This window comes from Argentina silus (assembly GCF_951799395.1).
Source record: "Argentina silus genome assembly, chromosome: 8".
NCBI lineage: Eukaryota > Metazoa > Chordata > Actinopteri > Argentiniformes > Argentinidae > Argentina > Argentina silus.
The window spans coordinates 16,301,334-16,317,267 of record NC_139662.1 but is presented as its reverse complement, the minus strand read 5'-3'; the positions used below and the strand labels follow the sequence as shown (position 1 = coordinate 16,317,267).

General features: G+C 51.9%; 1 protein-coding gene across 1 annotated transcript in view; it reads right to left on the bottom strand.

Annotated features, from left to right (window-relative positions):
* Positions 1-758: 758 nt before the first annotated feature.
* Positions 759-15,934, bottom strand: part of lamb2 (laminin, beta 2 (laminin S)) — a 27,061-nt gene continuing 11,885 nt past the window's right edge. Inside the window, exons 6-34 of the mRNA XM_083675781.1 lie at positions 15,488-15,676; positions 15,189-15,252; positions 13,882-14,084; positions 13,559-13,679; positions 12,987-13,175; positions 12,472-12,651; positions 12,062-12,174; positions 11,359-11,438; positions 10,774-11,068; positions 10,439-10,566; positions 10,068-10,200; positions 9,549-9,741; positions 9,313-9,456; positions 8,673-8,904; positions 8,233-8,396; positions 7,622-7,846; positions 6,834-7,051; positions 6,536-6,632; positions 6,041-6,222; positions 5,648-5,838; positions 5,320-5,504; positions 4,701-4,942; positions 4,054-4,257; positions 3,518-3,662; positions 3,105-3,312; positions 2,849-2,990; positions 2,204-2,380; positions 1,881-2,040; positions 759-1,557 (exon numbers count right to left, since the gene is read on the bottom strand). Coding sequence (XP_083531907.1) covers positions 1,421-1,557; positions 1,881-2,040; positions 2,204-2,380; positions 2,849-2,990; positions 3,105-3,312; positions 3,518-3,662; positions 4,054-4,257; positions 4,701-4,942; positions 5,320-5,504; positions 5,648-5,838; positions 6,041-6,222; positions 6,536-6,632; positions 6,834-7,051; positions 7,622-7,846; positions 8,233-8,396; positions 8,673-8,904; positions 9,313-9,456; positions 9,549-9,741; positions 10,068-10,200; positions 10,439-10,566; positions 10,774-11,068; positions 11,359-11,438; positions 12,062-12,174; positions 12,472-12,651; positions 12,987-13,175; positions 13,559-13,679; positions 13,882-14,084; positions 15,189-15,252; positions 15,488-15,676 — 4,941 coding nt within the window. The 3' untranslated portion in view covers positions 759-1,420. The remainder of the gene's footprint in view (positions 1,558-1,880; positions 2,041-2,203; positions 2,381-2,848; positions 2,991-3,104; positions 3,313-3,517; positions 3,663-4,053; positions 4,258-4,700; positions 4,943-5,319; positions 5,505-5,647; positions 5,839-6,040; positions 6,223-6,535; positions 6,633-6,833; positions 7,052-7,621; positions 7,847-8,232; positions 8,397-8,672; positions 8,905-9,312; positions 9,457-9,548; positions 9,742-10,067; positions 10,201-10,438; positions 10,567-10,773; positions 11,069-11,358; positions 11,439-12,061; positions 12,175-12,471; positions 12,652-12,986; positions 13,176-13,558; positions 13,680-13,881; positions 14,085-15,188; positions 15,253-15,487; positions 15,677-15,934) is intronic.

Sequence of the window (15,934 nt, the reverse complement as noted above, 5' to 3'; positions counted from 1 at the left end):
CGTATACCAAGTACGCTATACGCTCTATGAACGCATTTTGGAACACATCTCTGTCTGGCTACATATTAACCTTACCTGTCGGTGTTCCTACTGTATCAGAATGGAGCCTATTGATCACGTGCTCTATATTGGCACGGTAGAACTGGTGGGCAATCGAGACTGTAGTTTTTTAATTTAATTTTATTATCAATAACAGGGTTTAATACAACTCTAACAGCATAACAGAACTCAGGTGCACACACTGGTTAATAGAACGCACCTGGCCTTCAGCCTGGGTGGGAGCATAGACACACATGTTCTTCCTCTATACTGCATTGGGAGGGAGACACTATTGCCTGTTAAACATAGGGAGATTGCAAGGGAGTATTGTTTAGCACAAAGAAGACAACTAGTTGAGACATTTCCTTTGGAACTGCTATTTCCTCTAAAGAATGGCGGCCACCAGTGCTGAGTGGTTGAATGTGAGTCTGAGTGATTGACAGGAGAGATGATCAGAGGGCCGAGGTTGGTACCACCATCATTAATATCAGGGCTTGGGGCTTCTGTCTCGGGGAGAGGGGGACAGAGGGTCCTGCAGTAACCCAGTAGTCACCTCCATTCCTTAGCACCTCCATTACTCAGCACCACAGATCCCTGAGTCCATCCTCAGGACTCAGTATAAATACCTTCGCGTTGGTCGACTCTCTGGTCACTCCTAACAACCACCTAGTCTTCTCCACCCGAACCTCATAGTAGGATCTCCCAGAAATACAATTCCCATGATGCAGTTCCGTCCTGCAGCTAAAAATGAGGTCATCCACACTAGGTACACATTCAAAGCCTTTATTCAGATGATTATTCATTGATTATCCAGAACAATATTCATAAGTTATCTTTTGGCATTGTTGATATTCTAAAGTTATCAGTTGTTGTTGTTTGTTTGGCAGTTCTGTGTTGGTAAACATGTTGTTCTATTGTCTAGAAACACATAATTGGGCTGATCTCTGAAACGAGGTGGAACTTGTAGCCTTCAGCTGAGAGCATCACACAGTAGCATAGTGAGACAACACAACATTATATTAATCATGGGAATAATAAGGCATGGTTACACAGTGTAGTTGGACAGATGCCTTCCCTTCTCTCAGGCTATAGCAGTTCTATAGGGTCTAGGGCAGGGCTATAGCAGGGTTATAGGATCTAGGGCAGGGCTATAGGGTATAGGGCAGGGTTATAGGGTCTAGGACAGGGCTATAGGGTCTAGGAGTGTATCTGGAGTTCAGTAGTAGTTTAGTTTCACATCCCAAGTGTCTGCAGTGCTGGTTGGGGCCAGCCAGGTGCCAGTTGGCTACTAGTTGGGCCGGCCGGGTCCTGGTTGGCTCCTAGTTGGGTCGGCCGGGTCCTGATTGGCTACTGGTTGGGCTGGCCGGGTCCTGATTGGCTGTTACTGGCAGGTGTTGTATATCTGGATCTGCTTGTTGATGTCGTTGAGGATGGCCTTCATTTTGTCCTCTAGGCCATCCAGCTGTCTGGCCTTCCCCTCCAGCGTCCTCTGGTTCTCCTCATAGTCCTTCTCCAGCTCTGTGTACATACAACACACACACACACAGACACTATCATTGTAATGCATGGAATGGTATCAAACAAATTAATAAATTGAAATGAAATATGATCCATCATAACCACACCTGGCTGTTCTCCCCCCTTCTGCTCCCCCCCTTTTCCTCAGTGGCCAGGATTCACAATTCAGACAATACAGTGACACATTTCTGCCACTAGAGGGCAGTGCCGCACCAGATATTCCCTAGGGTGTTGGTATCAGTTTCTCTAAAACAAAGACAGCCCGGTCCTCTAACGACCCCCCCCCCCCCCCCCCCCCCCCCAACACACACACACACACACACCTGATAGTCTCTGGAGTTTGTTGTGTGCATCCTGGAGCAGGTCCTTGGCTTCGTCTCTCAGACGTTCTGCCTTCCTCTTGGCTTCCTGGACAGACTTGGCCTTCCTGTCCACCAGCTCCTGCACCGTATGGTACTTATCTGTCAACTCGCCGTCCAGGATCTGAAAGGGAACACACACACACACACAGATATCGATCAGATAGGAGAGAGTTAAAAAATATACACACGCGCGCACACATACACACACACACCCGCGTCCACACACACGTTCAGGCACATGCACACACACATACACACACACACACACACACGTCCACACACACCTGTTTGGCCTCATTGGCCTTGTCCTGGGCCATGGTGGCGGTCTCCTCTGCCCGCGCTGCAGCCATGCTGTTATTGGCTCGCTGGGTCTTCAGGGTGGCGATCTCACGCCCCAGGTTGCCTAAGCGATCCATGGCATCGTTCAGGTCACTCTCACTGTTGGACGTCTCCGACTCGATCTGGCGGCAGGAGAGGCTCTGATTGGTCACATGGTTAACGGGCGGCTCTGATTGGTCACAGGGTGAATGGGCGGCTCTGATAGGTAACTTTTAGAGGGATTGTGATCATGATGTTGTGTAAGTGATGGATTTTGTTTTATTGACTTTGTGAATTGTGGAAAATGTGTGAAATATCTTTTAGAGTGAGTCAGTAGGATCGGTAGGGAACCATCATATTAGTAGAATGATCAGTGTAGTCCTGTCATTAGTGTAGTCTAGAGGAGGAGAGTCTCTGTCAGGCTGTCTTGGACCAGGCCCCTCTCTCCTCACTGAGACTCATCTGGTTGGATACATTTAAAAAAAAATAGCAAGCTACCAAAGTTAGCTGGACAGCTACCGATTTTTCCTAATCGATGAGTCCAGGTACGAGTACATGTTCACACCCCTAATCTTGCCTCCCCACCCCCCGTCTCCCCTCTGTCTATGTACTTGTGCCAGCCGAGCCTCTGTGTCTCCGATGTCCTCTCTGGCTTTGGCGATGGCCTTCTCCGCTGCCATCTGAGCGGTCTTAGCATCATCCAAGGCCTGCTGCACCGTCTCGGCTGTCGACTTCACCCCCTCTGCACGGTTCCTGCAACACACACACACACACACACACACACAGGTTAGAGCTATTATACAACACACACAAACACACGCAACCCCCCCCCCCCCCACACACACACACACACACACTTTCTCTCACCTGGCCTTCTTGGCCTCCTTCAGGAGCCTCTCGGCCTTACGGACATCGTCCTGCGTCTGTTCCAAGATGGCATCCACGTTGGAAAGCCGCTGGACGCGGTCCTTGATCTCTTCCGCCAGGTGGCGGATCTGCTGTGGCGAGGCCGGGATGGAGAGCTCCAGGACGCGGTTAGCAACCGTCTCTATGCTGTCTGGGTCTGCTCCCTCCTCTGGGGTGGGTGGGGGGGATTAGGGATTAGATTGATGGGTGTATCATTCTACACACACACACGCACGCATTGATATAAACACTCAGACTGATGTTCATATCAGTCTACAGAAACACACACACACACACACGCACACTCAGGCTGATGTTCATATCAGTCTACACACACACACACACACACACACACTCTCCTGTGGCTAACTCACGCATGAGGAAGTCTCGTATCTGTTTGATGAGGTCCCGGAGGTCGTTGTTGGAGCGCTCCACCTTGCTCTTGGTGCTGGCAGCCTTGTCCAGCGCTGCCTGGGCCCGCCCCCTGGCCTCCTCCGCCTGGCTCTTAGCCTCTGCCACCTGGGGTTGGACACAGGCTTGACCAATGAAATCAGTCTCCCCTGTTAGGACCCCCCCCTCACCTTGACAAACAGCCCCCCCCCCCCCACCTTGACAAACAGCCCCTCCACCTCACCTTGACAAACAGCCCCCCCTCACCTTGACAGACAACCCCTCTACCTCTCCCCCCCCACCTTGACAAACAGCCGCTCCACCCCCCCCTCACCTTGACAGACAGCCCCCACCCCCACCCCCCCCACCTTGACAGACAGCCCCTCCACCTCACCCCCCCTTCACCTTGACAGACAGCCCCCACCTTTACAGACAGCCCCTCCACCCCCCCTCACCTTGACAGACAGCCCCTCCACCCCCCCCCCTCACCTTGACAGACAGCCCCGCCACCCCCCCTCACCTTGACCGACAGCCCCTCCACCTCCCCCATGGCATTGTTCAGTTCCTTCTCGGCGTGTTTGGCTCTCTCCAGCGCGTTGTCCGCCATCGCCACGGCGCCGTTACAGTTCAGACCCCCGCAGTGCCTCTTGCCCTCGTCGTCACGACAACCCGCACCACCGCACGGGCTCTCTCCACAGGGGGCATCGCCGGGAGCTCCACACACCTGGTCAGACAGGTAGACAGGTTGACAGGTTGACAGGTAGATAGGTAGTGAGGTAGTCAGGTAGACAGGTAGTCAGGTAGACATATCAGACAGGTAGACAGGTAGTCAGGTAGACAGGGAGACAGGTGGTCAGGTAGACAGGTGGTCAAGTAGTCAGATAGACTCCCAGTAGTCAGGTAGACAGGTAATCAGGTAGATAGGTAGTCAGGTAGACAGGTAGTCAGGGAGACAGGTAGTCAGGGAGACAGGTAGACAGTTAGATCTGCATTGACTAGATTGTGGAGTGTTAACCTACAGTACAGTGGAGCTGATTACAGATATAGATGACTAGATTCTGTAGTTTTTATTATAGACTGACTACAGGTAGACAGGTAGACAGGTAGGTGGTTAGCTATTTATAGCCTGACTACAGATATAGACAGACTAGATTCTGCAGGCTTCACCTTCTCGTTGATCTTCTTCATGTCGAGGGCCTGAGCGTATGTGTTGAGGTCGCCCAGGCCGCGCTTGTTGGCGGCATTCTTGCGGTTGAAGTCGTCTCTCTTGGCGGACATGAGTCTCTCCGTCCGCCGCCGGGTGTCTGCTGATTGGCTGACTGTGCTGGGTGTGGTGGTGGTTGATTGGTTGGCACGCCGCTCGGCGTCACGTGACTTATTGTGGGAGCTGCGGATGCTGTCGTAGGCACCTGGAGAGGGAGGGGCCAGAGGGAGTAGGGGGAGGGGCCAGAGGGGAGAGTGGGAGGGGCCAGAGAGTCTAGGCATTCTTTGCATTCAAACACACCAACTATCATTGGGCTTTGAGACCACACACACCAACTACCAATGGGCTTCGAGACCACACACACCAACTACCAATGGGCTTCGAGACAACATAGTGAATATATGAGCGCCAGGGTGGGGGAGAACAGGGGGGGAGAACAGGGGAGTTGGAGAGAGGGGAGAATGGGGTAGGGAGGGGAGAACAGGGGAGTCGGAGAACGGGGGAGGGAGGGAGAAGAGAACAAGGGAGGGAGAGAAGGGGGGAGGGAAAGGAGGAGGAGAACGGGGTAAGGTGTCAGCTTACCCAGGAAGTTGGAGTTCTTGAGGAGGTCCAGTTGTGTGTGGAGCTGCTCTGAGGTGAGGTTGAGCTCCTTGGCCTCCCTCTCCAGAGCGCTCAGCTGCTTCCCCGCCTGGGAGTTCCCCTCCTGGACACTGGTCAGATCTCCCTCCAGCTGGGTCAGAGTGTCTGTCGTCTCACCTATATGAGACCTGGGGGAGGAGGGGGGGAGGGGGGGGAGGGGGGAGGAGGAGGGGAGGGGAGACATGTTTTTGTACAGGTCATTCTATACTTTGCATATACCAGCCAGCCAGTCAGTCAGCCAGCCAGCCAGCCAGTCGGTCTGTTGACGTACCTGAGGTCCTTGATGAGCTCCATGAGGGTGTTGATGGCCTCGGCCGTGGCATTGCGGGCGTTAACGATGCCTTGCGCCTGCGCCAGCTTGTCCTCCAGGTCCCTGAAAGCCTTCTCATAGGCTCCCGTCAGCCCTGTGGTCTGGATCTCCAGCGCCCGCTCGGCCAGGGCCTTGGTACGCACTGCCAGGTCCTGAGAGACCAGGAGAGAGATGGTGTTACAAAACCTAACCCCAACCCTTACACAACCTAAGCCTTACACAACCAAATCCTAACCCTAACACAACCGAACCCTAACCCTTACACAACCTAACCCTAACACAACCAAACCCTAACCCTAACACAACCGAACCCTAACCCTAACACAACCGAACCCTAACCCAGTGGACCCTGACCTGCACAATGCGGTCCCAGTCGCCGAAGCACTGGTGGCAGGGCTGGCAGCTGGGGAAGACGCCAGAGAAGCCCCGGGCGCACTGGTCACACCTCACCCCCGACACCCCCTGCTGGCACACACAGTGGCCTGTCGCCCTGTCACATTGGGACGTCTCGATGCCCCGGGGGTCGCAGTCACAGCCTGGGGAGGGAGGTAGGGAGGGAGGCATGAAGTCATTGGTTAGCACAGTGTATATGCTTGAGAAAAAGATGACTTGGTGTTTGATGTTTTGGAGAACAATAACAACAATACAGTATGTATTTTCAATAATCAAAAGCTTTACTGTTATTTAATACATCTTAAAAAAGCGATTCAAGAAATGTATTAATTCCTTCAATGTCAGTAGCTGTATGTAAGCGGCTGTTGGCTGTGTGGGGGCTGATATGACAGTTTTCTGGGGGGGGGGGGGGGCTGTCCTCTGATGGTGTATCAGGCTGATATGGGGGGGGCTCACCTCGACACTGGCTCCGGGGGTCTCCCCAGTAGTTCTCCTGGCAGTCTGTACAGGTCTGCCCTCCGAAGCCGTCCCGACACTGGCACTGCCCTGTGAACTGGGGGGCAGAGAGGTTGAAGGTCAAACACCATGCACGCACACACACACACCTCACATATGACTAACACGATTTCCTGTTCCACATTACCGTGGACCAACGTACCACGTTGTCATAGAGACGGGGTTACAGCACGCACCTGGCTGTCACGGAGACGGGGGTTTACGGAACAAGACTTGCTGTCATGGCTACGGTATGTACCTCGTTGCAGGTGGAGGCCACGGCGTTGTTGGGGTCACAGCCGCAGGCCTGACAGCCACGCCCGCTGGCCAGGTTCCAGAAGTTCGGGGCGCAGTGGTCACATGTCAGCCCGATGACGTGGGGGAGGCACTGGCATTGGCCGCTGGCACGCTGACACACACACTCATCACGCGTCTGGCACTGGTTCCGCTCCGTCCCCAGGAAGCTACACGTGCACTCTGGAGGGAGGCGGGGGGAAGAAATGCATGTTGGGTAATCCTTAGACTCCTTGGGAGTCCTTTTCAGGGTAAGGCACCAAATAAGTGACGTAGTAATTTGAAGTTAAGTATCCCTGGAAGTATCCCTTTAAGGTAAAAAAAAACAGTGAAAGCCATGGTCGACATGGAATTGTAATACATAATTGCCATGGTAATCATTGTTAATCCACGTGTAGAGCACATGGCGGAGAAGCTACAAATTCAGAAGCGGCATCATTTGACTGAACATTTGAATGTCAGCTGAGTTGAGTTGGTTGTTAATAAAGCTGTAAGCTAAAACTTCCAAATGGTATACCAAAAGATGGCCGACCCACCATGCAATGTTGATTTGAATGGGCATTCTATTCATTCTATTTCTATGGCTAGCATAAACAATGCACCCTTGCAACAACCACACTCTTGTTATTTTCCTTCCAATAGAATAGAGTAGAACGGACATGGTCCCTCAGACTATAGCAATTCAATGGGCATGTGCGTTCTACTCATTCTATTTCTATTTCTACTCAGTCTATTTCTACGGGCGACACTCACTCCGGCAGTTGCGTCGTGAGGCGTCTCCATGGTAACCACTCTTGCAGACGCTGCAGTCGGGGCCCTCTGTGTTGTAGAGACACTTCCTGCATTCCCCGCTGCGCCGGTCGCATGCCTCCGCGTCTGATAGGTCGATGTTGTTGCTGCACCTGCACGGCTGGCACCGGCCACCAGGCTGCGACGGGTTGCCGTAGTAACCGGGGGCGCACTCCTCGCAGCGGGAACCTGCAGCCAATAGGAGGCATCAAAAGAAAAAGGAGAGGTTGATGGGAAAGGAGGGATATTTGGATGGATAGAACGTGGAGAGTGGAGGTGGAGTTTATAATGGACAAGATGTACTGGCCATTGGAGGGTATGTGACCTGTGAAGTGCTCTGGGTATGTGATAATAATAACAATAACAATAATAATAATAATAATAATAATAATGCATTTATTTTGTATAGGGCTTTTCTCAGTACTCAAAGACACTATATGCCATGGAGACATGCCTTGCATCTATTCACTCATGCAAACACGATCACACTGCTCTTCATCATCCTCCCTGACTGAGGAAGACAAGGAGGAGGAGGAGAAGGAGGAAGAAGAGGAGAGATTAAGGTGTGAGCTGACCTGTGTACCCCATGTTACAGTTGCAGACCACCTGTCTGTTGCGGTTGTCTTGGTAACAGGAAGCAGCAAAGTGGCGCCCACTATCCGGTCCGTCTGGGCATGGGCACGGCCGACACCCGTTACCTGAGCCCAGCACCGGGTTGCCGTAGTAACCACTGGCACACCTGGAGACACAGCAGTAGGTGTATCAATCACACAGCTTTGGATGTCACAGCAATGGCATAGCAACGCCTTAGTAACGCATCACTTTGTCCTCCCCATCCTTTCATGTTGTTTCAGTTCAGTACTTTTGATATTTCTCTGAATGCCTAACCTCCACAACACACAATCACACAGGTGTGACAGACTGACAGACAGACACAGGTGTGACAGACAGACAGACAGACAGGCAGGCAGGCAGGCAGGCAGGCAGGCAGGCAGGCAGACAGAGACAGACTGACCTGTCACATTTGTCTCCTCCAGTGTTGTCCCTGCAGCTAAGGCATGCCCCGGTTCTTTGGTGGCACTTCTCAGAGTGTCCGTTACACAGGCAGGGCCTGCAGGAAGGGAAGCCCCAGTGGCCCGGCTGGCACCCGTCACACTGCTGGCCGAACGCCCCGGGCCGACATGGGCACCGGCCCGTCAGCTGCTCACAGAACCGGGTCACAGAACCTTCCAGACTGCACTCACAGGCTGGGGGAGGGAGGGAGAGTGGGAGGGAGGGAGAGAGAGAGAGAGAGAAAGGGGTAGACCAAGAAAGGGAATGAGGGAGTGTGTCAGTGTGTGGTGAGAGGCAGCAGAGGGCGCAGAGGGAACACTACAGCTAGATTATAGCTGTAGTCTACACTACTCTCGATGAGCAATCAGCGTGTCTACAGGATCCTGTGGTGGGGGGGGGGGTTGTTTCTGGACAGGGCCAGGGGTGTAGGGTGTATGGTGTATGGGGTGGGGGGTAGTGTTTTTTTCTGGACAGGGCCAGGAGTGTGTAGGGTGTAGTGTGTAGTGTGTAGGGTGTAAGGTGTATAGGGTATGGAGTAGGGGCTTGGGGGTCGGGGCCAAGGGTGGGTGTGGCTGACAGGAGGCCAGGGGCGGGACTCTCACCTTTACACCCAGCAGGTCCAAACCCATAGGTCCCCGGAGCACATTGGTCACAGCGACGGCCAATCACATTGGACCTGCAGTGACACTGCCCTCCACGGACGTCACACACCGAGCTGACAGAACCCTGGGGGTTGCACTGGCAGGCTGGGGACGACGACGACATTCATAGTTAACTCTTTAACGTGGGTGTGTGTGCGTGTGTGTGTGTGTGTGTGTGTGTGTGTGTGTGTGTTTACCCAGCGCCCCGTCGTTGATGATGGCTGACATGCTGGTGACCAGCTTGGCACAAACATCGCTCATCAGGGGGCGTGTCACAGACTGGGCGCCTTCATGACAACGGTAGCGCTCATAGCTCTGCTTCCTGCCAATGGAGGCGGGGTCACCGGCGATGAACATCTCTAGAGACGAGTAACGAGGGAGGAGAGAGATCTGGAGAGAGAGAGAGAGAGAGAGGGAGGGGGAGGGGCAGAGACAGAGAGAGTGGGAGAGGGTAGGGGGAGGGGGGAGAGAGACAGAGAGGGGGGAGGGAGGACAAAAGAGGGGGGGGGGGGGCAGACACAGAAGTTAACTGAATTTCATATAAACAACCTTGTCCGGAGAGGGTAAGACAGACAGACATTAAGACAGACAGGGAGGACAGACAGGCAGGCAGGCAGACAGACAGACAGACAGACAGACAGGAAAGACAGACAGACAGACAGAGAGGGCAAACAGACAGACAGACAGAGAGGCAGATAGACAGCAGCTGTACTCACAGAGTCCACCAGTATGCTGGGGGCGTTGGGACCAGTCACGATGCTGTTGCCATCTAGGTAACGACTGAACTCCAGACGCAGCAGGTAACTCACCCCTCTCTCCAAACACACGGGTTGGGACAGCACAACGAACCTACACACACACACACACACACACACACACACACACACACACGCACACACAGAGTAAAAGTAATGTTTTAAGTAATAGGTGGCTAGATTATCTTTCATGGTATCTAATGTAGCTTGTTAGGCCAGGCCTCTCTCTTACCTCAATGGGAAAGTGTGCATGTGCGTGTATGTGTGCATGCGTGTGTGTGTGTGTGTGTGTGTGTATGTATATGTGTGTGTGTGTGTGTGTGTGTGTGTACCTGGAGCCAGCAGGCAGGGTGACAGACAGCCTGTCATCAGCAGGGATGGTGTTTCCACAGGGGCTGCTGGTGGGGATGGGCCCCGGACGGACCACCGTCACACGCACCTCCTCCCAGTCCCGCGGCATCTACACACACACGCACACACACATCAGAGAGTGTTACATATTTATACACACACACACACACACACACACACACACACACACACACAGACACAATTACATATTCATATACACACACACACACACACACACACACACACACACACACACACACACAGCAGAGACAGTTACATACAGAACTCACACATACACACACATTGATCAGTGTACCTGTGTCTCGTAGCGTATGAGCAGGTCATACTCCATGCTATAGGGGACGTTGGTGACGGAGAACTCTATGATGCCCCCCTGAGGGGCGCGGGCAAACCCTGTACCCGTCCATGAGGCCTGGCGCCCAGGCTGCCTCTCCCGCTGCTCCACTGTACAGCCCTGTGCCAGTTTAGCCAGCTCCGCTTCATAGGTGTAATGGTCCAGAGCCATGAAGAAATACCCAGAATCCACCTGGAAACACTGGCGCCCCACCATGTGACTACGGCAGCGACACTGGCCGTTGTCCATGGAGCAGCTGGAGGTTGGGGGGAGGGAGGGGAGTAGCCATGTAGTTACCATGTAGTTACATGTCATCTAATCTATTACACATGTTACCTTTGACACTGTGTAGTGTGTGTATTGTATGTAGTGTGTGTATTTTGTGTGTAGTGTGTGTATTGTATGTATTGTGTGCTTGTCAATGTATGCCCTCTTGTCATGTAATCAGTAACGTTTTGTGTCTCTGATGTGGGACTGAATAAAGGTTGAATATGTTTAGTGTTGTATTATGATGTAGAACCCAACCATAACAGAAATGACACTCACTGGTTGTCAGTGGCTCCACCCACATCACAGTCACAGTCTCGGCAGCCATTCAGGTCGTGACTCAAAGCCCAGTGTTCCGGCTGGGGGCGGGGCATAGGACAGACAGGTATCAACACGAGGCAGCATGATTCATTACATCTTGTTTGATTGTTCCGGAGTCTTCATGATGTCATTGTCAGAGCTGACGTTCTATTGGTTATAATAAGCCCGGCCTACAGCTCAACATTATAGCCCTGATGTAACCAACACCAACCGGACAGGCCTGAAATCCCCAGGCTAAATTTAGACCAAGGCCCAAGCAGGGGTTACATTCCTGGGTAGTGTTACTGTCACTGGCCGGTAGCTAAACCAGGAAAAAAGGTGACTTATAGGGGGAAGTGATACACTATGTAAGACCTAGCTCTGGCAGAGAGAGAGAGAGGGAGAGATAGAGAGATCGTGCAAGAATTAGCACAAAAAGAAAAATAGTGATTTGAACCCGCAACGTTCAGGTTGCAAGTCGGTGGTTCATGCCTCCACCACCAGCTTCTTATTCTGGCATTCTGCCTTCCGTATTCACCTGCCAGTATAGCTGGATAACACGTTCACACAGAATGTATTCTTTGGTCTGCAGAAACGATCCCCCCGAAGGTATTAATTTGGAGACTGACTTGCTACTTAAGAGAGAGAGTAGTTAGGGTTAGTTAGTAGAGGGTCTCCTCACCAGACATTGGTCACAACTGCGTCCAGTGACCAGGCGTTTACAGAAGCAGTCTCCACTGACAGGGTCACACTGGGAACTGCCCGACACGGTCCCCCGAGGGTCACACTGGCAGGCTGGGGGGTGGCAGGGAGAGGGGGGGGGGGCAGGTCAGACGCCTCACACTCCTCTCTAGATGTATTTAGTCCACTGTGATTCTGGTTGACTCATAAACTGCTGAAGTGTATTTGGAGTGTGTGTGTACATGTGAAATAAACCACACTGCTGTGAAGTTGGAGTACATCCAACCATAGACCGGATCATTACTGAGTCATGACTTTTCCTCCTCTCCTCTCCTCCCCTCTCCTCTCCTCTCCTCTCCTCTCCTCTCCTCTCCTCTCTTCTCCCCCCCCCCACCTCTCTCCTCTACTCACGTTGACAGCCACGGAGGTTGTCGGCGCTCAGGCCAAAGAAGCCAGCCTTGCACTTGTCACAGCGCGGGCCCTCAACGTGGTCCTTGCAGCGGCACTGTCCAGCCATCATGCCCATGGAGGAGTCGTCATGGCTGTCACAGATGCCTCCGTTCAGAGAGCCGTCCGGGTCACAGTCACATGCTGGGGGACACACAGGATAGAACCTCAAGATAAAACCTCAAACTAGAACCACAGGATAGAGCCTAAAACTAGAACCTCAGAATAGAACATTTAGGATAGAACCTCAGGATAGAACCTTTAGGATAGAACCTTTAGGATAGAACATCTAACTAGAAGCTCAGGATAGAACCGCAAACTAGAACCTCAATAGAACCTCAAAATAGAACCTCAGGATAGAATAGAGTAGAATAGAATACAATAGACAATTATTGTCAATTGGGTTATATTCAACACACACACACACACACACACACACACACACACACACACACACACACACCCACACACACACTCACCAGTGCAGGCTGCAGGGTCTCTGATGTCCCTAGCAGGGTCTTGGTAGTAGAAGGGTTTACACATCTCACAGTTGCGTCCCATGGTGTTGTGGAGACAGTGGTCACACACTCCTCCGCTGGCGTTGCCCATGGCCAGGTACACCGCCATGTCAAAGTGGCACTGGTTGGTGTGGCTGTTACAGGTGCATTCTGGGACACGCCAAAGAGAGATGTTTAACCCTAATAGATATGATGGATATGCAAAGCCAAAGACTCATGCTTTTATGTGTTTAATCCAATAATCAATTACTCTTATTATCTACATGGAATTATCCAGAGAGGTGCCAGATACTGAACAGTTATCATCATCATCATCATCACCACCATCATCATCATCCTCATCATCATCACCACCATCATCACCATCATCATCCTCATCATTGGTCGACGCAAATATCACAGATGTGTGTAACTGTCATTAGGACAGCTGTTTGTAGTTATGACGTTTGTGTTTCTATATGTAACTGTTGCACTGTAAGTGTGTCTATAGTTTGTCAGACCAGGTCTCGCTTGAAAAAGAGATTTTATCTCACTCTTGCAGGCGTTGGTGTTGCGTCCCTTCGCTGGTTTCCAGGGCTGGTCGTTATGGAAGTCATCACACTGCTCACAGTTTAACCCCTTAGTGTTGTGGTTACACACACACCTTCCATGGACCTGGACACACACACGCCCCACGCACACAACACGCAGACACGGTAAGGGTTAGAGTCAGGGTTCTGGTTAGATTCACAGGAGACGTTGTACAGCTGCATGTTGTCAAAGGTAACGTTGTAAAAGCTGAGATGTTAAAACAGCCTTTACAGACGAGCCTTCCTCCACACAGCCAGGGGGTGGTACTGCGTCCCTCCTCTCTCACCATGCCCTCGATGCCATCCTTGATCCCGTCGATGGCGGCGCACTCGGAGGCGTGGCCGTAGCAGAAGCAGTTGCCGCGGACGACCAGCTCGTACATGGCGTAGTAGTATTTCTCCTTGATCTCGACACGGGAGTCCAGCAGGTTGTCTCCCAGTGTATGCAGCTTAGTGAAGTTCACACGGAGGTTGGTGATCTTCAACTGGTCTACACAGAGGAGAGGAGGAGGAAGAGGAGGAGGAGGAGAGGAGAGGAGGAAGAGAGAGAGGTGAGGAGGAGAGAGAGGAACAAAGGATCCTCTATAAACAGTAATCAATCTCTCTCTCACACACACACACACACACACACACACACACACACACAGACCCAGCAGGAGGAAGTCAAGGCCAGTGGAGCGGGACAGAGCCCCAGCGTGTTCTGGGTCAGAGAGGGTTAATGGTGTGGCACAGTATGGGACCTCGGCTGTTGCCCCCCCCCCCCCCCACAGACACAGACACACACATACAGACACACACACACACACACACAGACACCCGGCCTGTTCTCCTGCTTTCCTGTTCCCTGGACCTTGACAGGCTAAAATACCTCCCTCCCTCCCTCCCTCCCTCTCTCTCTCTCTCTCTCTCCCTCCAAGCACTGTGATAAACACCACTCCCACTCTCCCAGAACAGGGGGCACAATCAGTGAGTCTCTCCAGCCACTGGTTAGGCCTACCAGTCTGCAGCCGGAGAGCCTGGAGCACCAGTCGGATTCATGGTCATTTAAACAGTAGTGCACATTTTAATGCATGGAATGGAATGAGGAATGGTTTCAAACAACTAGGCTAACACGCTAGGCTAACACGCTAGGATAACATGCTAGGATAACATGCTAGGCTAACACACCAGGTTAACATGCTAGGTTAACATACTAGGCTAACATGTTAGGCTAAAACCTGTAACAGCTAAAACACAGCTAAAACCTGTAAACCTGGTCCCTCTCTGTCAGACAAAGTTAAAAAAAGAGAGGGAGAATTCCCAGAACATAGAAGTGATGTCACAGTGGAAACACTGTTCTTATTACTGGAACAACACACACACACACACATCAACTCACACACACACACACACACACACACACACACACACACACACACACACACACACACAGAGAACCGTGTGGTCCTGCCAGTCTAAACTAAAGGGACAGCCTTAGTGGGAGAGACTTAAGCAGCTGTTCTTCTAATCTCATCATCTCTCCATCATTCCCTCTCTCCATCTTTCCATCTCTCCAGATGACATGTGGGAGATGGCGTGTGGGTGGGTCACTTACTCTGAATGTTGGGACTGTAGGGGTCTTCGATCCTGATGGCAGGGTCCAGAACTCTGTAGATCACCTAGAGGGTTAGGGAGGGGGGTGGGTGAGATATAATGTATAAATAAAGCCTTGGCTTCAGCACAACAGGCTAACACAGTATTGTGCTGCACAGAAGACCTGGGTTCAAACCCCATCAGTCACATACAGATGGACATCTCAGGCAAAGGTGGGGGGAGTTTAACCAATCAGCATTGAGTAGTTTAACCTCTAACCAATCAGCATGGAGTGGTTTCCCTCTGGCCAATCAGACTCACCTCTCCCTCGGTGGACGGCTCGATGTCCGAGTAGCGCGACTCACAGACGACGTCATCAACCTTACGCAAAGGACCCTGGGAGATCCTGGGGAAAACGGAGGGGCAGTCGTAGGCGAAGTAGCGGTACACCTGCCAGGTGCGCCCGAAGTCTGCTGACCGCTCGATCACCATGGCAGCCGGGCGGAATGTCTGTGTGAGAGGAGAGGAGAACACGTCTCTGTCAACGACAAATAAATATGTAAATAAAACCATTGTAGAGTATAGAATATGGATAGAATGGAGTAGAGTAGAATAAATAACTTTTTATATGTTTGGGATATGTCTTGATGTGCTGTGTACTAAGGAATGGGAATTGTCTAGTATAGGGCTGTGTGTACTCCAGTATAGAGCTAGATGTGTTAGAAGCCGCTGTAGTATAGAGCTAGGCGTGTTAGAAGCCGCTGTAGT